The 26,703-nt window shown below is 44.7% G+C and overlaps 1 protein-coding gene across 8 annotated transcripts in view; it reads left to right on the forward strand.

The window, feature by feature from the left end:
* Positions 1-26,703, forward strand: part of SLC20A2 (solute carrier family 20 member 2) — a 106,247-nt gene that overhangs the window by 65,264 nt on the left and 14,280 nt on the right. For 7 of the 8 annotated variants that reach the window (XM_075556595.1, XM_075556600.1, XM_075556598.1 and 4 more), the window contains 5 exons: positions 2,455-3,006; positions 7,347-7,487; positions 10,164-10,249; positions 13,459-13,555; positions 21,280-21,396. In XM_075556595.1, coding sequence (XP_075412710.1) covers positions 2,718-3,006; positions 7,347-7,487; positions 10,164-10,249; positions 13,459-13,555; positions 21,280-21,396 — 730 coding nt within the window. In that variant the 5' untranslated portion in view covers positions 2,455-2,717. Of the gene's footprint in view, positions 1-1,466; positions 1,601-2,454; positions 3,007-7,346; positions 7,488-10,163; positions 10,250-13,458; positions 13,556-21,279; positions 21,397-26,703 lie in introns of all 8 variants that reach the window. The other variant, XM_075556597.1, reaches the window with a different exon arrangement.

Here is a 26,703-nt window from a genome sequence, read left to right on the forward strand (position 1 = left end):
TAATCAAGATTATTGCTGAATGGAGATGCACTGAGCTATTCACCACAGTGTCAGCAGTTCAGAACTACCTTCCAGCACAACAGGAGAAAGGCAAGGAGACTTCTACTCCTGTCAAGAGTTAGTCTCCGAAACAAGACCCACAGGGGCAGTCTGTCCTGTCCTGGAGGGTCACCGTGTGTCAGAATCGACTGGAGGCAGTACATCAAGATAAGTGTAATAGAAACTCCTTAGGACAAGATTCGCATCCTGAATATTAGAATCTAGTCCCCTTTATTTAGGTATTATCAGGGAAAACTAGTAATTTTCGTGTCTTAGCGGAGCAGTCAGATTCACCCAAAAATATGTAGACAGAGTCATCAGATTTTACCTAAAGAGATAGCTGTACTTGGCTCTTTTTCTACCCAGTGTCAGAATTTGAGAGAACCCTGGCTCCAGGAATGTAGGTTTTGTGTTTTCAGAGTGGGGGGTTGAGGAGAAGTGTCAGCAACACTTCAGACAGACAGACGGTCTTCTGTGTGGAGATGCCAAATCCTGACTCTCTGCCTTGTGTGCTGGAGGGGGAGTTTGGCCTGGGTGCAGGCCACAAAACCTCAGGTGCAAAATCTCTCTGGGCCCCGAGCAAGCACAGTAGGAAGCAGGCTGACTTGGAGAGGCTGGGACTAGTCCACAGTGGAGGTGATTGGGCTGTGAGGCTGGGAGAGGTGGTGAATGGTGGGAGGAGGCTGGCATTGTCCCAGCATCATTGTGCTTGGACCTGGGCAGTCTTAGGTCTTATATTCCAAAGTAGGGTTCCACCTATCCTAAATACCTTTGAAACAGAAACCACACTATACCATTTTCAGAACAGAGAAAGAGAAAAAAATTTTTTCTAACTTTATTACTCAAATGTAGCCACTGTTATGTGGTGGGCTCCTTACCACAAGGTCCACAGTTCAAAACCATCAGCCACTCCAAGGGAGAAGGGCAAGCTTTCTACTCCTATAAAGAGTTACTTTATTGGAAGCCCACCGAGGCCGTTCTGCCCTGTTCGATGGGGTCACTGTGAGTCAGAATTGACTTACTGGCAGTAAAAACACCGCTCAAAGTGTTCTTCAAGAGAGCTTCAAAAGTGTTGTGGGAAATTCCATTATCTTTTCATTCCATTTTGCATGAACTTTTTGAAGCTTCCTCTTAGTGTGTTTATTGTATGCAACATGGGATTTGAACCTAATTTATTCAGTTCAGTTCAGTAAGTATCCCTTAGTAACCACATTGTCCTAGGCACCATTTTACATGCCTACTGCCTTTCAGAGAAACTACTCATTTGATACCTTGCTTCTATAATAATACTGTAGTTCTGAAACTGTATATGATCCTTTCCCTTTGCAGAGAAAATAATTTTGTGTTATCTCTTGTTCTCCTTTGAAAGAGAAAGAAGCAATGTTTCTCTCTAATCTGTTTTATAGCCCCTTTATTCACTTTTTCAGCATATTTATTCAGGCGTGCCACATGCCAGTCACCATTCTAGGTATTGGAGCTGGAGCCAGCAGTGAGTGGAACAAAGTCCTTACACTCCAGTGAGAGGAGACAATAATGAGGGCGTGAATGAATGAATGAAAAGGTCAGGTGGGAAGTGGAAAAAGACAGGGTGAGAGGCGTGGGGTGGCAGGCTGCTATTTTCCGTAGGACAGGAAGGCTTCCCATGGTGACAGTTGAGCAGAGCCTGACATGGAGTGAGGAGTGTGCTGTGCTGCTGTCCAGGGGAAAGGTTTCCCAGCCAGAGAGATTGTCAGGTACAAAGGCCCTGTGGCTAGAGTGTACCTGGAGTTTTCAAGGAATAGCAAAGAGCCAGTGAAGTGGGAAGAGAGCGAGGAAAGCTGTTTAGAATCTGTGATCAGTGCGCAGGGCAGACTTGGAGGGTCAGCCAGGCCAGGATAAGGCGTTTCCTGTGAGACGCTGGTTCTGTTCCTTCGGCGAGGCTTCAGTTCCCACCCGTGCCACTGCCTGTGAGCCTGGGGCTCTCCACCCAGACACACGATGTACTCCTCATGCGAAGTGGCTTATTCCCTGAGTTTACCAAGAGATCCTTCGCCACACCCTATGGTGGGATTCAGTGGTTACTGGTCTGCATTTCTCATTTCGTTATCTCAAGTTCATTGAGGAAATTGTTCCTTTCAAAAAAATAATAACCAAGTATCTTTTTCAAGTTGCATTTTTTTAAGGTATCAAGCTAAGGCACTCCCAGTCTTTAGTTATAAAGCATGCTTCAAGCTCTGACAGCCCGAAAACCAGCTCTGGTTGGTGGGGTGGGGACCTAATTATGATCTTTCGTACGTTTTCCAGTCGTTAGAATCGTCACATGCTGAAGTTAGAGCCCCTTATCAGGCTTAAGACATTCATTTCTGAAAGCACAGGCTGTTGCAGGTGTCTTGTGGTAGCTGATTGCTTTTGTTTTCTTTTTCTCTTTTTTTCCAGGAGGAGACAACACAGCTTTCCTAGATTGGGAGAAAAATATGGAATGTACTTTACCGCTGACTGAACACAACCAAATGAACTGTACTGACAGTAGTCTGAAAACCAGCAGTTAGCAGTTTGTTCGGGCTCTAACATTGCCCGGTACTTTCCAGAGCAAATTCACTGTTTACAAGAACTCAGCCTTACGGAGTTTATCACCTCAAGCGTGGTTTATTTGAAATCATTTCGGCAACAGAGAAGTACCCCAGAGCCCACTATCCAAAATGGCCATGGATGAGTATTTGTGGATGGTCATTTTGGGTTTTATCATAGCTTTCATCTTGGCATTTTCTGTTGGTGCGAATGATGTTGCCAATTCATTCGGTACTGCTGTGGGCTCTGGCGTGGTGTCATTGAGACAAGCGTGTATATTGGCTTCAATATTTGAAACCACCGGCTCAGTGTTATTGGGAGCCAAAGTCGGAGAGACCATTCGGAAGGGTATCATTGACGTGAACCTATACAACAAAACGGTAGAAACGCTAATGGCCGGGGAAGTTAGCGCAATGGTTGGTAAGTAGCTTCATTCTTTACACCAAAGATTTGTCCTTTGACCTACTTTCTCAATTTTGTCATATCCAAAATTTAAAATCCAGTTTAATGCTTCATACTCTCCTATTTTTACTCTACATTTGAATCCGGTCCTTTTTTTTCCCCGGTACTTACACATCAAGCAGTCATTGGTTTTCTCAAATTTTGTGCAGTCTTAGATGTTTAAATAGGCTTGGTTTAGTGACTATTTTTCGTTAAAAAAAACCCAGAAAATTATATTTACAGAATATTGTATATAATTTTATAGCGGTTTGATACCTAGTAAAGGCCTAACAGTTCTAAGTACATTATTTTGAAGATTTACTTGTGAACTCTTCCATAACATTAATTTAGATTTTTTTCTTAGTTTCTTTTTAAATCAATTAGGATATAATGTTTTTAAAAATTGGATGTTATAAAACAGTATTTATTACTTTGACTTTATATTCTCAACTTAAATACTAGGGAAGTTGCTAAAGGAATCTTAATTAATGCTTATTTTTCTAGAAATTCTAGTCTTCTACAGTATTCATAATCGTTTTGTTCATGGCCCTTATTTTGAGTCACTGATTCTACCTCTAGCACTCCATTTGTTATATTTGTTTTGTTTTCCCTCCAGGAACTATTTGATTGTTATCTATTTGGTAGTATGAGCTTTGCTTGGTATAGTCTTAAGTTGCCTAAATGAAAAATAAAGCCCTAGTAGCACTTTGGGTCAGATGTTGGACTCCTAACTGCAAGGTTGATGGTTCAAACCCACCAACTGCTCCTGGGACTAAGAAGACATTGTCTGCTTCTCTAAGGACTCGTAGTCTCAAACAAGGATCACTATGAGTTGGAATCATCGACTCGAAAGCAGTGGGGTTTTTTTTGGGGGGGTGGACAGTTTGTTTTGTTTCTTAGATGGAGAGATAATTCAAACGAGGATCACTATGCATTGGAATCATCCACTTGAAGGCGGTGGGTTTTGAGTGGGATGGGTTGGGGGGTGGGCGGGCAGTGTGTTTTGTTTTTTAGCTGGAGAGGTATTGAGGTAAGTGAAATAAGTTAATAAGCAGATTTACTTCTTGTGCAGTATAATGTCTCCATTTCCCCAAGGTAGCCACAAACCTGAAGCACTGTTAGGACATGTCCCTCACTGCCCTTGTTCCAGATGAAAGAAAATTCTAGGCAGGACTGTGTTAAGTGCAGCTGACAGGACTCTTTCTCTGCTTGCCTCTAGGGAGAGCTGCCGTCACCGCAGAGAGCTGATCTAGCCCCGGGTAGTTTGGTTAGGGAGAAGAGGGTTAGAGAGGAATTCTACCACCTGCTTTCTACAGGATAAATCCTTCTGTAGGAAGAGTCCTGCAGTAGGAGGTAAGATGCTGATGTCCCAAGAACACAGTGCCCTAGAACACAGGTCCCTAGCTACGTCTTATGTCACTGGCATTTCCTCAGCAGCCACAGGGTGTGGACTCTTCGCCACGTTTAAGGTGGCCATCATCGTTTCGCTCCCACAAGTTAGGTTGAGGCATCGCATCGGAAGCAGACTACTGTGCTAAGGTAGTAATTTCATTAAGCAAAATACGCTGGTGATATATGTTCAGGGTTCCTTTTTTGTGAGCATTTTGTGTTTAAAACACAGCAAAATTCTCATATGAAGATAGCAATGATCTTTAAAACTCACCTTTCATCATGGTGACAACAGATCACTGAGACCTACTCAAAGGAAAGGGGCATTGAGATTTTTGATCGAACCAGGATAATGGACAAGATGTGTTGAAAGTATGATAGAAATAAAGCACACTGATAAAGTGTTTGTTTTCTTTTTCAATTGGGTAAAACTTTTGAGGAAAGAGCTTTGCTAGCATCCGTTGAGGACCTGGGTCCGACAGGGAGCTTTGTGGACTGAGTTTCACATCACTGTTTGCTTTTCATGTGGACAGGATGGCTTGTCCAGCGGCTCATCTGCCCTAGCCTGGCCTCGGGCACTTTACTGAAAGAATGCAGGCTACTTACCACAACGAGAATTTCGGTTTACCAAAGCAATTTGAGGTTTTGCTTGACTAACTTGATGATGTTTGCTTTGGTTTCTGACTTCTAGTGTGTGGTTGGATGAATCTCAAAGACCACTTTGTGGGGAATGTGTATGAGTTACCTAGATTTTAAAAATTGAGCTCCTTACAAATGGCAATTTTGTTTCTATGAGGTTGTAGCAGAATTATAATTATTGGCCCAAACCAGTGTTGATTCTGCCCACATGCCTGAATTCACTCAGTCTTCCTTTCCTAAATTCAACATCCATTTCTTCTTCTCCCTCTTTCCCTACCCTGTTTCTCCATTTCACTCTTCTCCTTTAGCCTCTCTTCCCCAAGACCATGGGCCTCTGTGCTTTCTGAGAGGTTCAGCTTCTTTACGGAACTCTGTACCTCATCTCTAAAGCAAGAGTCCTTCCAGTGGTTCTAAAAATCCACTCTGAGCTCAAAACATTCGGCATCTTCTCAAAGCGCCCATACAACATGCAGCACCCTAAGAAGCATGCTGTCTCCCTAAAGTTCCGACACCAAGACCTGTCAACTGAGCCCTCCCTGCCACTGTGCCCTCTGTCTTCTCCCCTGGTGTTCCCTCCTTCACTGCAGCCCTGAACCTCCTTCACTGCAGTGCTCCACCGTTTCCCTCATCTTCTGAGGAACCATTGCCCAGAAATGCCCATTCTCTCCACCTGCTCCCCACCATAACCCCCCAATTTCCTCTTAGGTTTTGTCGTGCACAATTTTCATCTTTGTGGGATGCCACTGTTGTACATGACAGTGTCTCTTTCTTATTTCCACCACTCTTCTTTGTGATCCCATTTACCTTCACAAATCCGGTCTCTCATCACCACTACCCCAGGCCTCCCCCACAAACACCGTCTCTACTTCTCTGCTTCCAGGGGCTTCTTCCCTGTCCTCCACCGTCTCTCTCCCTCTGCTCTCCCCCTTGCACCAGGCCCCTGGCGCATATTCCCTCCCTCCCCCACAAACTCTCCTCCACCAGGACATACTTTATAAAGTCAGCCAGAGAAACGGTAGCAGCTTTCACGAGAGAAAATCTCATGGTCTGAATCTAGTCGGGTGAGTTGGTAACCATTCTCTGCTTACAACATCAGATGGGTTTAATTGTAGTAGAACTCTAACTCATGGTTTATTTTCGGGTCCTGACCCTATGCCATGAATCATGCTCCAGCCTCTGGTGTTATTTTTAAAGCAACTAGACCCTGAGGAGGCTGGGGCTCAGATGTGAGGGCCTAAGGACCTGTCCCCGGAGAAGCCTGGCTGCCGCCGCCGTGGAGCTGTTACTGGTTTGGTTACAAGAGGCCGGGCCCTACGCCTTCCAGCACACTCTCTGGGCATGGACTTGGGGTCACAGCCCGCCGCGGCTCGAAGGTCAGCACGCCCAGGCTCACCGGAGCAGCTGTCGGCGTTGCTTCACAAACGGGCACCTGTACAGCCCTTGGTAGCCCTTTTGGAACACAGATAGTTTTGGAAGGACGTGCCAGGGGTGTGCTCAAAAGTGTTGTTGCTTGCTGCTGCTGCCAAGCAACCAGACATCCAGAATTAACACTTGGGATTAATAACGCGCCCCGCTTATCAGCCAAGCTCTTTGTTCCCGTTTAGTTCTGTGCCAGCTTCTCAACAACTGTTTCTGAAAGTGATCTGTCCCAGCTGAGGCTTTAAATACTGACTGCAAGACTTGATCTGCTTATGAAAATACTCTCAAGTGAACTCGAAAAACATGAAGTCCAGAAAAGAGTGGTAAAAGTGAGGGAGAGTGTGAACACGGTGCCGAAACGAAGGGGCCCTCCTAATGTGGAAGGTATAAAGGGGACTTAGGGAATGGTCTGGAGATGATGCCCAACTTGGGGTCAAGTGTCTCCCAACATGGGACTATTCTTACCCTGTGACCACACTGGCACAGCCATAACGCTTTGCCAGTGTGTTATCTTTCCTGTATTGGTAGAAACTTTAATCTCTTGCTTGATTTGGGCCAAACTTCATGACAGAATGGGTTTATCATCCCCACCCTCACCCAGACTTGACAAAGGCAGTGAATGACCGGTATTGGGAGACTTTCCTTCAAATACAGAATCATCATCATCCCTTCGGTATTGAAGAAAAATCCCTTGAAGAGAGTTGAGTGCTTTTTCTCAGGACGGTAGTCTGTTGTAAAGAAACATTCCATTAAAAAACTAGACCTGTCGAGATGTTGTTATGAACAACTGTTTGGATTTCTTCCTCTAATGCTGTTGGAGACCCTGTACTCCGTATCTGATCTCTCCTCCCTGCCCCTCCTTCTCTCTGTAGGTTCAGCAGTTTGGCAGTTGATTGCTTCCTTCCTGAGACTTCCAATCTCAGGAACCCACTGCATTGTTGGTTCTACTATAGGATTCTCACTGGTTGCAATTGGTACAAAAGGTGTGCAGTGGATGGAACTTGTCAAGATTGGTAATTGCCATTTTCTTTTACCTATAAGAGGAAATTTACATTTTCTAGAGTAAGTTTTATTTAAAGGCTACCTTTGTAATGTATTTTTCTTGAAAATGTTAAAGTTTAGGAGAACTGTGTGGGCCATGCTTGTTTCCTGAAAAAGTCTATTGATGGAATTATAAGCTGTTACACACTTTCCCATGGTTACATCGATATCCTGCTCTGGAATTCAGTATACAGGTTGTTCCCAAGCAGCAATGAAATCTTTGAGTGAAATCAACCTGCAAGTCAGAGAAAATTTAGGGCCAAGTGAGGAAAATATCTTCAGTGTCCAAGAGTCAGAGGTCATAGTCAAGCAGAACCACAGAATGAGCTGAAGAGTTGGCCTCACTGCACTTGAGAGGTTGTCCAATCTGCCCCTGAGAGAAAGCAGTCTAGTGTGCCTCCTGGGGGGTTGACTGCCCGCAGGGAACAAGATGTAGGTGGGGACCCATTTGTGGAGGTCTAACCATCCTACTTCCTGGTTCTGACTTCTAGCAAGAGGCAACTCCATCCCACCTCTTAAAGACGAGCCCAATCAAGGTGATAAATTCTCGTTCCTCACCCGCCCCTCTCCCTCCATTCAGCAGAACCAGTGAGTCCTCTGTCAAACTGGATCCCTCACCTGCCAAGGAAAGGAACCACAGACTGCCAGGAAAATCAGCTTACACCCCAGACGTCGGAATCATGCCCCTCAGCTCTCCCACCCTTTTAGAATTACCCCAAGGGAGCAAAACTTTTCAATTATAATGTTGGCCATGGGGCCAGAGTTAACCTTCTTTTTAAAGCTCCGCCAATGGTTCCAATGTACGGCCAAGGGGGAAACTGTTGGAATAAAGGCTACATGTTCCCAAACGCTCACAGTTAGAGATCAAAAATGATCATGCCCAGCTCGACTCAGCAAATGGAAAGAAAGGTGTCCCACCTTTTAGGGGCACCTTGTGGATCCACATTGGATGGCTCACTCCATGGAGAGTGATCGACCCATAAAGACTGACAGGCACAGAACCTGGATCAGATCACTGTGAATTAGACTCCATGACCCAGAGTTTGAGCTTTTGATAGTAGAACAAAAACTCTCCCTATTTATTGTTAGGAAGAGCAGCCCCGGGCTCGGTGGGAATCGGGGACTCCTGAGAGGGGCTTGGAAGAACAGGTACTGTGTGTTGCTGACTGTTCACTGGCCATGTCTCCAGTTACAGGGGATCACCATCAGTGTGTCAGGATGGTTGTGATGATGTGAAGGTCTGCTTCGCAAAGGGTTTCTTAGGCACCTATTTAAGAGAAATGTTTTCGAGAATATGTGTACAAAAGGAAGTCAAAAGGTATTGCTACAAAGTTATAGAAACATTGAATATGCAAAAATACCAAAATGTAAAGTTATTGTTTCTCCACATATCTTCCCTTTTTTTAACTTGTTATTGTGAATTAGGTGAAGGCTTACAAAGTAGGTTGTAGTTTTACAGTCAACGCTTTATCTGATTTAACTCACCTGATTGAGCCACATCCGCACTGTGCATCCTGTTTCCATTCTTCTTTCCTAACCCTCTGAAGTTTGTCCTTGGATGACTGCTGCCCTCATAAATAGTTGATGACTCTAATGCAGAGGTGAAGTTAATTCCAAGCCCAAAGGGTAGGGGCCATAATCTTGGGGCCCCACCCATCTGTAGCTAGTCAGTAAGCTTGCTCTCTTTTATCTGTAAGTCTCTTCTTATTTCCCTCCCACTCTGTCAAGGTCTTTCTAATACAGACCTTTTCAGAGCAGTCGGTAGTGGTAGCTGGGCAGTGAGCCGTCTGTTCCTCGGACTGTGGAGCGGTGTTTGGCTGATCCATTGACTGATTGATTCCATGTGCCTTTTGATTGCCATCACTCTTCTGTCCTCTGGATGGGGAAAGACTACTCACAGCTTCTAAGATGCCAGGCAATACAAACCAAATTGGGTTGTGGGCTGTATTATATCACCTTCTGAAGGTGACACACTACCCCAAATAATCCTGTGTTCTTAGATTTACAATACAGGGAAACAACCATTTGCCTCCTCCGAGGGACTTGGTTTATGTTTATTGTAAATGATCTTGGAGGTTTGGAAACCTAAGTCTTTGTAGGGCTAGGATGGGCTGGGTGACATTCCAGGATAGAATCCAGGCGCACTGTTGTGATGGGAAATAAAAGTTCCTCGGTGCAAATTTTCTGGTCTTTTTCTCACCAAGGCACCTACTGATTTTATTTTGTTTTGCTTTCAGACTTTTCATAATAAACCCCTGGGATTATCCTGTGCCCTTCAAAAAGATCTGCCAAGATTACCTGATTGGATCCCCTAAAGATAATTGCTGTAATCTTCTAAGGTGACCTCTCTGCCTTCACTGTAACTGGCCTGGCAGATTCTCCTGGAAGCCTTTTTCTTTTTTTCCAGGCACCTTAACAAGACTAAGACAAGTGTATTACTGCAACCATCCATTGTTGCCAGTGACATATTTAAACATGTTTTGTATAGGCTAAAGTTGTGCATGTATGAATTGGGGGCACCACCCCCACCCCTAGTAGCAATACTTTGCTGACTTACCCTCTTGTGTAATACATGTTATATATCACTGTATTATATATCCCTAACTTTATAGAATTTTAACACTCATTAATTTTTTTTAATTATTCAGTTGCTTCGTGGTTTATATCTCCACTGTTATCTGGTTTCATGTCTGGTGTGCTATTTGTGCTGATCAGAATTTTCATCTTAAAGAAGGTAAGTAAAGCTGTCATATTTTACTAAATGTTAGAGTTAACTTAGTTCTACTCAATACAAGTGCAGAGTTAGTGGAATAGAGGAATAATTGTGTTTTCACATTGCTAAGTCATTAGAATCAGATACTATTTTAAGTACCCATGAAGAGTCACGATAATTACCTATGAACTCTCCCAGAAGTCAGCATTACAGAGCGTGTTTCTTGGCTCCATGACTTATTCATTAATCAATACTCCCAGACACTATGTTCAAACCTCAAGAGAAAAGGTAATTATTTCCTGAATGTTACACTGAATGCAATCAGGCGGTGCTAAGATTTATAAAACGAGTCAGTCAAAACATCTTGGGAATTTCCTTATCCAAATGTAGAGATGTTTCTGATTTTTAATGGAAAAGAAAATTTGAAATAATTAATTTGAGAGAAGTATAAAAGAAAAAATATAGGAGCTGGAGGCACAGGGAATCCAGGGTGGATGATACCTTCAGGACCAGTGGTGTGAGTGGTGGTACTGGGAGGGTAGAGGAAGGGTGGGTTGGAAAGGGGAACCGATTATAAGGATCTACATGTGACCTTCCCCCTGGGGGACGGACAACAGAAAAGGGGGTGAAGGGAGACGCCGGATAGGGCAAAATATGACAAAACAATAATTTATAAATTATCAAGTGCTCTTGAGGGAGGGGCGAGCGGGGAGGGAGGGGAAAAATGAGGACCTGATGCAAAGGGCTTCAGTGGAGAACAAATGCTTTGAAAATGATGAGGGCAATGAATGTACAGATGTGCTTTATACAATTGATGTATGTATATGTGTGGATTGTGATAAGAGTTGTATGACCCCCTAATTAAAAAAAAGGAAAAAATATATTGGGTATGCATTTTACCTAAACAAGTTCCAGTTAAAATTTATTGAGATAAATATTCTAGAACAAGATTTGCTTGGGGTTTTTTTGTTGTTGTTTTGCTCCATTTGACTGGCAAGAGAATGTTGTAGCTTTTTATAATTTAAAAAACTTGCCTTTGAGCCCGGTTGAAAAGGTACATCAGGGATGTACCTTCTTCCTTTCATCTGTATCCTGGCTTGAAAATATGACTAGTTTATTGTAGGATTGCCTGCTGAGCTGTCTACTGATAGACTCATTTCTCACCATTCCTTCTGCTGGGCCTTATCCTTGCCTGGAAAACTGCTTGTTCTTTCAAGTATCACCCCAAGTCCTAGTTAACTCTCCTGTCTCCTCCCACAGCACACTGGGCTTTCTTATCACTTCACCCCTCACGCTTGTGGAGGTGTGTGGCTTGCTGATTGGCTATCTGCCATTTGACAGTAAGATCTGTCTTGTTTATTTCATATTCTCTTGGCCAGCATTGTGGTGAACACTTCAGAGATACTTGTTGAAGATTTGTTGGGACTGAGTGATGGATGCTTTGGATGGATGGGGAAGGATGGATGGGGAAGGATGGATGGATGGAACGGACGAACTGAGGGAAACAAGGAAAAGACAGGGGTAGGCTAGAAGCAAGAGGGACTGGCAGGAAAGAAGGTAAGCCTCAGCAAGACATTTGTGATTTGAATGTTAATCAATTATTTGAAGAAAATTAAGTGATTCGGTTTAAAAAGAAAACAAACCACAAACTTGGGACTTCCCCCTATAGTCATTCTTAGGTTGGAAGTCTTTGTTTAGCGACTCATCTCCAAGGCAATGACTTGGTGGAAATCAAAGGTAGTGGGCAATTGACCATCCTAATGTTTTGTTTTCTGTTCTGCTTGGCTCTTTTCATGTTGATACACTCAGTGTAGGACAGGGTACAACTGCCGCCGTGGGTTCCCGACACTGTCACTCCTTATGAGAGTAGAAAGTCTGTGTTTTCTCCTGCACAGCAGCTTCACCACCAGGGCTCCTCTCTGCGATCCTCTTTTCATGCAGCCATTACATCACTGCTCTCTGCTCCCTTCCCGTGCCGTGTGTGTTTGTTTGAGTCGATTCTGATTCATAGCAACCCTGTGGACACGGTCGGCCTGTCCCATGCGGTTTCCTGAGCTGTAATCTTTACAGAAGTGGACAGCCACTTCTTTCTACTTCAGAGCCACTGCGAGTTCGAGCTACCAACCTTTCAGTTAGCAGCCAAACCCTTGACCCGTGCGCCATCTGGGTTCCTTCCCTGCCCGTGAGTCACTATATGCTGGAGGACCCACCCTGGCTGGATCACACCCAAATGAGTCACTCCCCATGCCTGTGTCTCTGTGCTTTATGCTTCTTCACCATCAGCGGCTCCTGGGACCTTCCAGAATACATTCCTGAGGAGCTGCACTCTTCTGCAGACACCCTCGACTTCCCCACGTCGTCATTCCACAGTTGGTGTTTGTCAGACAGTCTTTACTTTTCCTCTTTTCTATTGGTTTATTTTCATTGCTTTTAATGGCACTTAATCCACACATCACACAATTCAGCAGTTCGATCATATCAAGAAGAGTTGCACCATCGTCACCGCAGTCAGGTTTAGAACACTAGCTCCCCACCACCACCACACCATTAGTCTTTCCTCTTCTGTAGGTCTGTAACTCGTGTCAGTTGTTAGACCTAATGTACCTTTTCTCACGGAGAGGTTCATGTGAAAACACAAGTGTTGGATTCAAGGGAAGTCACAGCAGTGCCTAACGTAGTAAATAAACGAAGCCTCGTATTCCTTCTTTTAACTTTGCAGAGTTGAAGTCTCAGTGTGAAACGTTGTGACGAGATGGTTGATAATCACAGCGCAGAGCTTTGGTTTATCTGTTTCTGTGTAATCGGCTGATGTCAGATCTAGATGTGATGCAGTAGTTGGGGGTCATCTGGTTATTGGTGGGCTCCCTTGGTGGGCACAGTCTCCCAGGGCTGAGACAAGTGAGCCCCTCCGGATTTGAAGCGGAGCCCTGGACTGCAGTGCCCTGCAGCTGACATAAACTGACAGTTCTTTCTGTTTCTAAATCTGACATCAGCTCATGTGACTCTAGTGCTCTAACGGGTCTGCTGGTCACAATAGTGGGCCCTTTCAGGCAGCATGTGTTTAGGAGAACTGGTCATGCTGACGTGGTTTCTGCATCCCACAGGGCAGGGACGTGGCTCCGCCAGGGTTGTGGGAGACTTTGCTGAAGTGCGTTCTGTGCTACTTTATCTGCGTTGACCCCAGATACTCCTGGGATCCTCACCTTCCGCTTCATCTCGTTACTCCACAGGAGGACCCTGTTCCCAATGGCCTTCGGGCGCTTCCCGTGTTCTATGCTGCCACGATCGCGATAAATGTGTTTTCCATCATGTACACAGGGGCACCAGGTAAGAGCTCCCCGGGGAGTTAGGCCACAGTGTGCCCAGTGTGTCTCCCACAGTACTGGATTATTTGGGCTTTCTACCCCAAATAATCGTGCTCTTCGTGGTCATCATGGAGAAAGGAGCACAGTAGAGCCCCTGGGTGCTGCAAATGGGTAAGGCGCTTGGCTGCTAACTGGAAAATTAGGCACCTCAGAAGAAAAGCCTGGCAAGCTGTAACATCAGCTGTGAAAACGCTGCGGGACACAGCCCTACTTTGACATGCCGGGGCTGCCCTGAGTCGGAACTGATTTGACCTTGACAGCAGCTGCCCCATAGAAAGAGTGGTGTACCCACTCACTTGTTCTGAATACTCAAGTGATAGGTGTATAGTGAAGGCCACGGGCTTTCAAGTTAAACACAAACAAACATGAGTCCCCATTCTGACATTTCCCCAGCTGTGTTATCTTAGCAGCTAGCTCACCCTAAGTCTCAGAAGGGGGGTGTTGAGTCAGCACCCCCTTCACTGAGCAGTGGTGCAGCCCTGGAGAAGGCTGTGGCTCGAGACATAGACCCTCGGCTAAGGGAGGCCCCACCTGCTGTGTGTGCATCAGTGGTACAGCTGTAGAAACTGATGCGCTCGGCACCATAGCCACAAACAGGCTCCCTGGAGGCAGTCAGGCCAATAAGCCCAGGGACACGCGGCAAGCATTCTTTGAAGAGACTGACGACGGTGGTGTTGGGGGGAAAGCTGCTCATTTCCCCCAATTCTGGGAGCTTCTGTGCACATTCTGAAGGGATTAGTGTTTTAAGTGGTTTCAAAACATTGGTTATTTTTACCCTGTGGCTCAATGGAGAAGGAATCCTGAATACAGAGTTTATATTAATATATTGCTCACCTTTCAATATTGATGAACTAGTAACAGCCTCCTATTTTACCTATGAGTTAGTAGAGCAGGCTCCCTCTACCTGTCTTTGCGAGACTCACCTCTGACAGCCGGATTCTGAAGCCATCCATCAGTGTGCTGATGGTGATTGGGTGCCACTGAGTCGGTTCCGACTCCTAACCGACCCTGGGTGCAACAGAACAAGAGACTGACGGATCCTGTGACATCCTCGCCACTGTTCTTAACGTTGAGCCTGCGGTTGCAGCCACGGTGTCAGCCCATCTTGTCGAGGGCTTGCCTCTCACTTTCACCTAGCCTGATGTCCTTCCCCAAGGACTGGTCTCACCAATCCTGGCCTCTAAAGAGCACTCTAGCTGTGCTTCTTCCAAGACGGGTCAGGTTTTCCCTTTAGTAGTTCATGGTATTTTCAGTATTCTTCTCTAGCCTAATTCAGATGCATCAGTTCCTTTTTCGGTCTTCCTTATTCTGTGTCCGACTTTTGCATACATATGAGGCCATTGAAATTGCCATGGTTTGGGTCAGTTTTTTCAACATTTTAAAGAGGGCTTGTGCAGCACGTGCTATAGTGTCAACAGATAGGCCAGTTTTTTCTCTTTCTTTTTAATATCTTTTCTAGATGAGGATTGATAGTTCATTTATTAACAGTATCGGACAGAAAACATCCCTTTCTTTGTTCAAAACACCACATTTCTGCAACGCCATGCACCACCTTGTATGCTGTGGCATCTGAGAGCTGAACAGTTGAAAGGAGGACAACCCCCAGTCGCCCGGCCCTCCTGGGTTGGGTGAGTTACAGGGAGCTACGAAGGCTTTTCCTGGAAATGGAGAGTGTATAATGGAAGGCCGTTTTTTGAGCTACACTCCTGTTTTGCTGTACACCCTTTCTTTTTTCTTTTGGGTACCTGTTTGGGATGTCAGAAGAAGAAAACAGTGTGTGCTTTATAAAAAATTGGCTTTCTTCTATAGTTAACCTATTGTTGCATCTCTTTATTCTTTCACTTCCTCATCTGTGGCGGATTGAATTATCCCCCAAGGATAAGGGATGTGAACCCTGACCCCTATATGTGTACCACAAAGAACTGGTCTGCGTGGAACCATTGCAGCAGGTGGCATTAATCAAGAATCGATGGCATCAAAGGAAGATGACTGAGCTGTATTAAGGCATTGACAAGCAACACGGCTCCAAAAATTGATGGAATATCAATTGAACGGATAGATCCAACGTACAGATGTAATGCTGGATGCCAAGCACTTTGGAAAACAGCTCCCTGGCCTACACGTGGAAAGAGAGCCCTGTTTACAGCCAGTCAAAAGAATGCAGAAATTATCGAACATTATTGCTAATATTACACAGAAATAAAATTTTGCTGAACAGAATACAAAATTGGTTACAGAACAGCATTACACGGACGGGGAACTATCAGAAATCCAAACCAGATTCAGAAGAGGACATGGAAGAAGGGATGTACGTGCTGATGTCAGCTGAAACAGGATACCAGGAAAATGTGTTTATGCAAAAGCATTTAACTGGATTATATATAACAAGCTGTTGCAAAGAATCACAACTTTAGAACACCGGCGTTTGCTCATGCATAAGTTGCTTATCGTCAGTCATCCAAACAGAACAAGGGGTACTGTGTGTCAGGAAAGGTGGGCATCGGGGACGGCTCCTTTCTTTTGTTTTTTAAATTTTAATCATTTTATTGGGGGCTCTTACAGCTCTTCTCACAATCCATCCATCCATCCATCCATCCATTGTGTCAAGCACATTTGTACATTTGTTGCCATCATCATTTTCAAAACATTTTCTTTCTACTTGAGCTCTTGGTGTCAGCTTCTTATTTTTCCCCCTCCCATATTAACCCTTAATAATTTATAAATTGTTATTCTTTCATGCCTTCACTGACCAGTGTCTCCCTTTACCCACTTTCCTATTATCCATCCCCCTGGGAGGGGGTTATAGGTAGATCATTGTGATTGGTTCCCCCTTCCCCTCCTGGTATGGCTACTCTCATTATTGGTTCTGGGGGGTTTATCTGTCCTGGATTCCCTGTGTTTCCAGGTCTTATCTGTACCCATGTACATGCTCTGGTCTAGCTGAATTTGTAAGGTAGAATTGGGGTCATGATAGTGGGTGGGGGGGAGAAGTATTAAAGAACTAGAGGAAAGTTGTATGTCTCATCAGTGCTACACTGCACCCTGACTCGTCTCCTCCCTGCGACCCTTCTGTAAGGGGATGTCCAATTGTCTACAGATAGGCTTTGGGTCTCCACTTCACAGTCCCCCTCATTCACTTTGATAAGATTTTTTGGTCTTCGATGCCTGATACCTGATCCCATCGATACCTCATGATTACATAGGCTATTGTGCTTCTTGCATGTGGGCTTTGTTGCTTCCCTGCTAGATGGCTGCTTGTTTAACTTCAAGCCTTTGAGATAGTTGGGCACCATCAGCTTTCATCACCACATTTACTTATGCACCCATTTTGTCTTCGGCGATCATGTTGGGAAGGTGAGCATCACGGAATTCCAGGTTATTAGAACAAAATGTTCTTGTGTTGAGGGAGTACTTGCGTAGAGGCCCAATGCTGGGAAATCTTTCACCACATGTATCCAGCCTGTCTGCTGAGCACATAATTCAAGAAGCTGGACTATAAGAAGACTGTAACAGCCTGTGAAACGCAGGTGGCACAACCTTGCTTGCTGAAATTGAAGAGGATCTGACTCACTGACTGGGGAGTATCCTAGAATACAACCTTCCATGTGGGCTGCACCTCAACAGAAAGAACAAAATTCCTCACAATTGGATCAGTAAACCATCACGATAAACGGAAAGACTGAAGTTGGTAAGGATTTCATTTTTCTTGGCTCCACAGTCCACACCTGTGGAAGCAGCAGTCTAGAACTTAAAGTATTATGTTCATACATCTACTACCCGAGACCTATTTAAAGTATTCAGGAGCAGTGGTGGCACTTGGAGGACTAAGGGGCTCCTGACCACAGCCATGGCATTTTCTCTTGTTTCATTTGCACGCAAAAGCTGGACAATAAATAATGAAAATAGAAGGATTGAATTACAGTATTGGCAAAGAAAATTAAACGACATGGACTGTTAGAACAAGCAGATCTGTCTTGGAAGAAATACAGTCAGAATGTGCCTTAGAAGTAAGGATGATGAGACTGGCATCCTTTGGACATGTTGTCAGCAGAGACCAGTCCCTGGAGAAAAGACATCATGCTAGGTAAATTACGAGGGTCGGTGAAAAAGAGGAAGACCCTCGAGGAGTTACAGTGATGCAGCGGCTGCAACGATGCACTGCAACATGGCGAAGATTGCGAGGATGGTGCAGGACCCAGGTAGTGTTTTGTTCTCTCGAGCATCGGGTTGCTGCGAGTGGAAACTGGACCAAATGAGTTTCCTTTATTCTGCTAATGAGGCACTCTTGGTGTGGGGTGCTATCATCTCCAGGTCACCAGCCGTGGGTTGCGGCCCAGGGCATAAGCACTGCACTGCACAAGCAGATCTCCGAATATGGGCTGACTGCTGTTCAATTTTAAGAAGTTGCTGGGGGCGCCTCACACACTCCACACTGTACTTGTCATTCACTCTTTGTTCACCTAGAAAACGAGAAGGATGCCACACACCAAACGGAGTCAGTATTTCTCCGGAAAGCCGATTCAGGAGGGAAACTGTGATTGACTCATAGTGACCCCCTGTGGGTGCTTGAGATGTAACTATTATGGGAGTAAGCAGCTCAGTCTTTCTCCCGAGGTGGTTTGAACTGCCAGCCCTGGGGAGCCCAGCCCATACACGTAACCACTCCAGCACCAGTGCACCTTGTTAGTGCCACCAGGTTGATTCCGACGCATGGTGACTACGTACAAGAGAGTGAGTGAAGGACTGCCCGGGCCTGCGCCATTCCCACAATTGGTTTGTTTGAGGCTATTGTTGCAATCACTGTGTCAATACTTCTCCTTGATGGTCTCCTCTTTTTCGCTGACCTACCAGCCATGATATCCTTCACCAAGGACTGGTCTCTCCCGATAATATGCCCAAAATAAGTGAAACCAAGTCTTGTCATTCTCGCTTCTAGAAAACATTCTGAGTGTCCTTCTTCCAAGCCAGATTTGTTTGTTCCTCTGACAGTCCATAGCACTTACAGCATTCTCACCAACACCATAATTCAAACCGATCAATACTTTGTGGTCTTTCTATTCACATGCGTGTGAGGTGTTCAAAAATCCCACTTCAGTCCCCAAAGTTACGTCCTTCTTCAACACTTTAAAGAGGTCTTATGCAGAAGGAGGCAAGGGCGATGAGGAAAGCCATTATTTTTATATCAAGGCAATTTTGAATTGCTGGTAGTTTTATAATACTTACATATTATTTATAAAATCAAACTTTATGCATCAAGTCTGGCTTTACTGTATATGAAGGGAGTACCCCCAAAGCAGAAAAAAAGTTCCTCTGGACGGAACTTTTATAGTAGTACATATTTTTCCCTGGTGGGCAAGCATCGAGCAACTCACTCTGAGTTAGTGCACCCAGTGGCATCGCCTGGAAGGTTCTCTCTGATCACAGTGAATTTTTTCCTAAAAGCAGTCTTGCTCAAACCTTGTTATTTTGTGAGGGCTGATTTAAGAGAACAGTGAAATTTTGTTTCCTGCTCCGGAAAAATGCCTCAGAAACTGTTGTGACGTTGAACACAGCTTACAAGGACAACACTATGGAAAAATTCAAGTGTACAAGTGGTTCTCTTGTTTCAAAAAAAGTGAAATGTCGATAGATGACAAACCTCATTCTGGACGTCCATCAACTTCCCACATGGACGAAAATGTTGACTTGTAGGTGCATTTTGAGTTTATTCTTCCAAATCAGATTGTTAATCAAGCTTTATATTTAGAGGTTCTGAAAAGATTGTGACAGTGTACAACAAAAGAGGTCTGATTGTTGGCAGGTGGAGGACTGGTTTTGCCACCACAACAATGCACCTGTTCACACAGCCATCTCAGTGCTCAAGATTTTGCCCTGTGTACCTTACTCACCTGACCTCACTCCGTGCAACTTCTTTTTTTTCCACGAATGAAGAGAGACATGAAAGGACGGTGATTTGATGACATGAAGAGGTGAAAAAAATGAGGGAATTGCTGTCAGCCATCCAAACAGATGAGTTTGAAAAATGTTTCCAAGAACAGAATCTCAGATTTGACAAATGTATTAAATGTAATGGGAAGTACTTTGAAAGTGATAAGGTTGTTTTGTAAAAAAATTTAAATACATAGCTTTGAGAAAAAATTCCTGTTTTTTGGGGGGTATACCCCCTTATAGATTGTAAGAGTGACGGTTAACACTGTTGAAAACTCAAAGTATGAGAAAGTGGTGCCCTGTGAGTATTTTGAAAAAGTTCTATTTTTTACCCAAATCACTCGAATATTCTTCTGACCTTTTAGGGATTCGGAATGGCATTGTAGAGAGATGTTTGAGGTTAGAGCTCAATCATTATTCATCCTGTCTTTGCGGCTCAGAAAATGGAAGGAGCTGGAGATGAAAGGCTTGGAGTGGCTGCTGCTGTGAGCTGGGGCCCTTAGCTCCCCGCAGTGGTTTCTGGCAGCTGCTCTTGGCTGGGTAAATGTGAATAATTGAAGCTCTGCCATGCTTTGTCTAGGCCACGGTCACACACGTATGCAGCCTCACGTCACTTAGGTTTCATTCTTTGTCACCTCCCATGGGAGACTGACGCACAAGAACGCCGCACCATTTGTGGAACCATATGGTGTATGGTTATTGGGGGGACGCGTGTGGGAATGGCACTCTGGGTCTGGTGACCCTCTTGCAGGTGTCACTACTTGGAAACACAAGGAGATTCTCAGCAGGAAAAGTTTAATACAGATTAATTTTATCAGGGGTGTGTGGGGTAGAGGGCTGGGAGGCTTACCTTGTAGTCCTTGTACATTGCTTCAAGTACCTTGCTCTGCAGAGTTTCTGTATTTAATTAGTGTTCATGCTTGAAATTTGATTCTCTGTGCTTAGTGCACTTTGGAACTCTAGAGCACAGACTGCTGTCAATTTGCATTTCCCATATTCTGGCCCTGTGCTCTTTTGATGCTCTCTTAAATTACTCAGTTGCTGAAATTTTCCCTAAGGCCTCCGTCCCCACTCCACCCTGGTCCTCTCCTGCTCCCTGTGAGCAGTTTTTCTCTGACATCCCAGATGCCCTTCATCTGCCTCCTTCCCACGATGTGTGCCTTAGCTGCCCCTCTCACCCTCAGCAGTATGTTTAGCCCCAGCTCTCCTGCTCAGGAAGGAGCCCTGGTGGCCAGCTGGCTGGGCTGCTAGCCAAAAGGTCAGTGGTTCAAACCCACCAGCCACTCCACGGAGAAAGATGAATTTGATTTTTGGGGTTTTCCTGTCCTGTTTCTTATGACTAGGAGGGTACTTTCAGAATTCCCTGGCCACTTCCCGGCCAAACCAATGGCGAACACACAGCCGTCGAGTCAATTCCTGCTCAGAGCACCCTACCCAGGGTGTCCAAGGCTGTAAATCTTCACAGGAACAGACAGTCACATCTTTCTTCCACGGAGCAGCTGACAGGGTTGAACCCCTGACCGTTTGGTTCGCTGTTCAACACCTAACCACATGCCACCGGGGAAAGGCACGCACGATGAGGAAACAAAGCACAGCTACCCTTACGGCATGTTGTCTAAGCAAAGATGGAAGGCCTTCTAACTGGCCTCAGCTTCTCCCTTTCGATGTTTTAGATTTGGGGAGTGGGAAGTGTGTTGTAAGAGGCTTGACCTTTCGGGGAGTAGCCAGTAATGACACCACCCTCTGTTTCATTCGCAGTGCTGGGCCTGGTTCTTCCCATGTGGGCAATAGCGCTCATTTCCTTCGGCGTTGCCCTCCTGTTTGCCCTTGTAGTGTGGATCTTTGTGTGCCCATGGATGAGGAGGAAAATAACAGGTGAGGACTTCTATCTTGATGATTTGCAGACATGCTTCTGAAACTGGAAACGGCACACACAATCATCCTGCCTGAGGGAGGGAAGAGGGCCCAGGGAGAACTCCAAAATCCACATTAAGACACACGTCCCCGCTCTGTCTGCTGGCTCTCGACACTTTAGACACTTTCGGGCTCATGTTTTCTTTCAGTTTTACTGGCACATAATCCATATCATACAGTTCAATCACCCACATCATACAATTCATTCAGTCATGTCAAGAAGAACTGTACAATCATTACCACAATCAATTCCCGAACATTGTCTCTTTTTCCCCCATGCCTAATTCACCTTTAAAACCAGCTGTGTCATCACACTCACTCCTAGTGCTCTCTCCCCCTCCTGCCTTCACTGTTTACTCCCTCTCCCCTCACCCCTCCCATCTCCCCTCCGACCCACTCTGCAGCATCAGTTATTACCTCTGTACATCCATCCACTCCTTCTGGGCTTCATAAACTGTTAAACCCAACAGAAGCAATAAGGAACAAAACAAAGTGAAGTGATAAGAACAAAACAATAGCAATATAAAGATAAACATACCACGATGGGCAGGGAAGAAAACACTTCCATCAACATCCAAAAAGCAAGAGATCCTTGCAACTAGAACAAATTCAGGTTGGGTCTAGAGCAGCGGTTCTCAACCTGTGGGTTGCGACCCCTTTGGGGATCAAACAACCCTATCACAGGGGTCGTCCGATTTGTAACAGTAGCAAAATGACGGTGATGAAGTAGCAACGAAAATAATTTTCTGGTTGGGGGGGGTCACCACAGCATGAGAACCAGTATGAAAGGTCGAGGCATTAGGAAGGTTGAGTGCCACTAGTCTAGAGGGAGATCAACTGGCCATGTATCAAGTTTTAGCCAGGCTAATCAGGATTAAAATGATCTATTGGATAGTAAGGCTAGTCCAGGCCTTTGCCTGTGGCCAGGGTGCTCTGCCAGCAGTTAATCTGACTAGAGACTCTGCAGATAAATTTTGGGCTCCCACTGCCCTCCACAGCCTTCCATAAATTGGGTGTTCACAATTTAAGCTCTGATGCTTTTCCCTTGGTCATATTTGAATCTTATACTTACCATCTTTGGATCACACAAGCTGGTGTGCTTCTTCCATGTGGACTTAGCTGACACCTCACTTAGATGGCTGCTTGTTTGAATACAAGCCTCTAAGATCCCGGACTCTAGTCCAGTCGATAGCCAGGCACCATCTGCTTCTCCGCCACACTTTGCTGTAGCACCCTTCTCTTTCGTGATCTCTTCATGCAAGTGAGTGTCAAGCCATGTTATCAGAATTGTTCTTCTGTTGGGACTAGAGTTCAGTGGGTGCCCAGAATCCATCTGTTTCCTATGGAACATGCACGACTGAGGTTTACTTTGGCAGTTGTCTTATGACAAAATTGAACTCCATATGACCCACGACATAATCAAACAACAAAAAACTAAAGCCAGGAAAACAAAAAAAAAATAAAAGTTCAATATCGCCCATCATCCCCCTGGGGTGTCAGGTGATTGCCCCGATGACATCCATTTCCCCACTGACACAGCACTCCGGACCCCGTCAGTATGAGGAGTCTGGGTGAGCACAGACCCACCTTGGGCTGCAGCCCGTGAGTTGTCCCCCTGCACAGCCTGACCGCCCATTCTGTTGAGCTCTGTTTACCCTGAGTAGGAGGCTTGGTGCCCGGGAAAACTTCCTGGATCAGTTCTTCCATGTGCAGTCCCTTACCCAACAGATCGAAACTGGAAAGGGGGTACTAAATATATGGTGATTCCGGGTCCCTTTCCATTGGGTATGGTCTGTCCACCAGGTGAAAAACATTAGTCTTCAGGGAAATGCAAATTACCACCACAATGAGATGCCCTTTCCCACCCACAAGAACAGCAAAGCTAGCAATTCCAAGTACTGGTGACAAAGTGGACTAACTAGCATTCTCGCCCATATACCATAAACATGTAAAATGGCCCGACCACTTTGGAAATCAACTTAGCTCTTTCTTATAATGTATAGCATACATTTACCATCTGAACCAATGATTCCATTCCTAGGTATTTATCCAAGAGAAAATAAAACATGGTCAAGACAGACTTGTGCATACATGTTTTAGTTTTATTCACTAGAAATGGGCGCACCCTGATGCTCACTAGAGGGTGAATGGGTAACCAGATTGAAGGGTATTCGTACAATAGTGCACAGCTTAGCAAAAAAGAATAAACTGCCCACAGACACAGCAGCAGAGTGAATTTCACAGGCATCGTGTTGAGCAAATAGTGCATCTTGTATGATTCTGTTTTATAAAATTTGAGAATGGAAAAATAGTACGTAACTATTCAATCCAAGCTGTGGTGGCCTGGGACTGTAGGGGCTGCAGGAGATATTAGGGAGAGTGAGGGGATTTTCCCAGAGCATGAAAATGCTCACTGGTGTCGTGGCTGTGGTTTTATGTGGTTCTAGATGTATGCATTCGTCACAGGTCATCAACCTGTCCATCTAAAACATGAATTGTTAAATACGTACAACAGACCTCAGTAAAGACCATTCTTAAGAATACAGCATGGAAACTCAGTGATGGCTATTTTTCCTAGTACCAGTCACAGGAAGATGAGACTCTCTGTTCCTGTAAAAATTTACAACCTCAGAAACCCAAATGGGCAGTTCTGCTTTGTCCTATGAGTCGGAATCAACTTGAGGGCAGTGAATTTTGAATTTAAGTTACAAAATTAAATTCCAGTCCTAGGAGCTACATGTTTTGTAGCTTTTCTTTTTTTTAAGTATTTACATTTGACTTTGGAATATGTTATGTAAACCGCATTATAATAGGCTGTATCTGCATTTTAAAAGTCATATTTCAAAGAATAAGTACATGATGAGGCATAGCGCACTCATTGACTGAATGGCTCAATAAAATAAATATGGTAGGTCTTTCCAAGTTGATCTATAGATTTAATTAAATTGCTATTGAAATGCCAGGAGAATATTTTGTAACTTTAAACAAGTTGCTTGTGAAATTCACATAGAAAGGCAAAGGCTCTAGACTACTCAAAACCGTTTTGAAAAGGAGTAAAGTTGGAGGGCTCGCAGTAAGACTATGCCCTCAAGCTGTAAGAGCATATGGTGTCAGTGAAGAGACAGACAGACAGACACATTGATCAAGAGAACAATTCATCCTGACATCAACCCACAGAAACATTTCATTTGATTTCTGGAAAAGGTACAAAGTGGAGAAAGGTAAACTTTCCACAAATGTTGAAACTATTTAATACCATAAACTATCCCCCTCTCCCAAAGAACCTCCATCTAAACTCCCCCATATAAAAAACTAGCTCCCAGTGTATCTTAGCTTTAAGTATAAGATGAAGACTTTTAGTGACAGCCCAGGAGAAGACTTTCATGACTCTGGATTAAGCAAAGAGCGTTTCTTAGCCATGACAGACCGGAAGCGCAGTCCATAAGGAAACCTGGTGGTCTACTGCACGTAATCGAACTTCAACCTGGTGTTCTGTCAGGAACACTCGGGATGAAAAGCCGAGGTACACATTGGGAGAAACTGTTTGCAGGCCCCATATCTGACAAACCACTTGAATCCAGACTCTAAAAAGACATCTAAACACTCAATAGCAAGAAAACAGACAAGCAAATCAATGGCCATGAAAAGATTACAATGGAAAAAAAAGATAGATGGCAAATAAACCTGTGGGAAAATATCATCAGTTACCAAGAAAATTCAGATGAAAGCCTCAGTAAGATAGTCCACAGATGTATTAGAATGATTTAAGCAAACAAACACTGACCATGCTAAGAATGTAGAGCCACTGAAGCTCCCAGACTGGTGACGTGGTTGTGGAATGGCACGTCCCTTGGGAAAGCAGTTCAAGTGTCGTCGAAGATTCACTAGAGCAGTGGTTCTCTCCCTTCCTCAGGCCGCGACCCTTTCATCAGTTCCTCATGTGGTGGTGACCTCCAACCATAACATGATTTTCGTTGCTACTTCATCATTGTAATTTTGCTACTGTTATGAATCAGGCGACCCCTGTGAAAGGGCCATTCGACTCCCTAAAGGGTCGCAACCCACAGGTTGAGAACCGCTACAGTAGACACATCCCACATACGCAGTACTTCTACTCCTAAATGTTTACCCTTGAGAAATGAAAACTGAAATTCCTAGAAATACCTACACTTGAATGTCATTCATCACCATTCAGAACTAGAAACAACTGCATGCCCACCATCAGTGGGTGAATGGGCAGACAAGCTGGTACCTCTGTCCACTGGCATACCACTCAGCAGTGAAGGAGAAGGAGCTGTTTTTCAGTGCAGCAGTGTGGAGGAACTTCAGAGGTGTTAGAGACTGAGTCAGAAGCCAAACTCACGGAAGTTGCGCACTATGGGATTTCACTTGTGTGACGTTTCTGGAAACAGCAACGCCTTAAGGACAGGGAAAGGCTCAGTAACTGCCAAGACTTAGACCTGGGCACCAGGTCTTAATACCAAAGGTATTTGTAGGAGCGATGGAGCTCTCCTGTTCCCTGATTGTGGGCCTGGTTACAGCGCTGTCCCTGTTCATGTGCTAAAATAGAATTGTGGACATATACCTGTACATATACACACAGGGTCAGTTTATTTCATATCAGTTCAAAAATTAAGTCCTAAAATATCCATATTAATGCAGACAGTTTCAAAATAACAGGGAAGCCACATGGGTAATGGATTGATAATCAGCTGTCTCTTTGCCTGTGTACCTGCCTCCAGCTCTATGCTGAGAACAGATTATGTAAACACAGATTACCGGCCTTACATGAACTGCCCTGAAACATACTATATCTCATTCACCACTGGGGAGTGATAACATAAGTTTAAATGATTTGATTTTTTTGAAGTCTTTAATACCTGCGCCTTACTGTTAAATTGGACACTAAAGCTTTGCGTTCCAGCGTTAGGCTGGGGTGTCAGAGCAGGAGCAGCACATGCGTTCTCCTCCTGGGTCTCGGGAGACTTTAAGTAGAGCCTACCAAGTAAGGCTACATTTGGCTGCACAGAATCTTGAATCTGTGTCTGCCATTACTCGCTCTGTAACCTCGGGCAAATCTCTTAATCTCCGTGCCTCAGTTTACTCATTAATAAAATGAGAAGAAACAGTAATACCTGTCTTACATTAGCGTTAACTCTATTGTTAGGAGGTGGCACAGTGGTTAAGCACTAGGCGATGAGCCAAAACGTTGGTGGTTCACATCCCCTAGACCCTCCGTAGGAGAACAAGGTAGCCGCTGCGTCTGGA

Source organism: Tenrec ecaudatus, chromosome 8 (genome assembly GCF_050624435.1).
Source record: "Tenrec ecaudatus isolate mTenEca1 chromosome 8, mTenEca1.hap1, whole genome shotgun sequence".
Classification (NCBI taxonomy): Eukaryota; Metazoa; Chordata; class Mammalia; order Afrosoricida; family Tenrecidae; genus Tenrec; species Tenrec ecaudatus.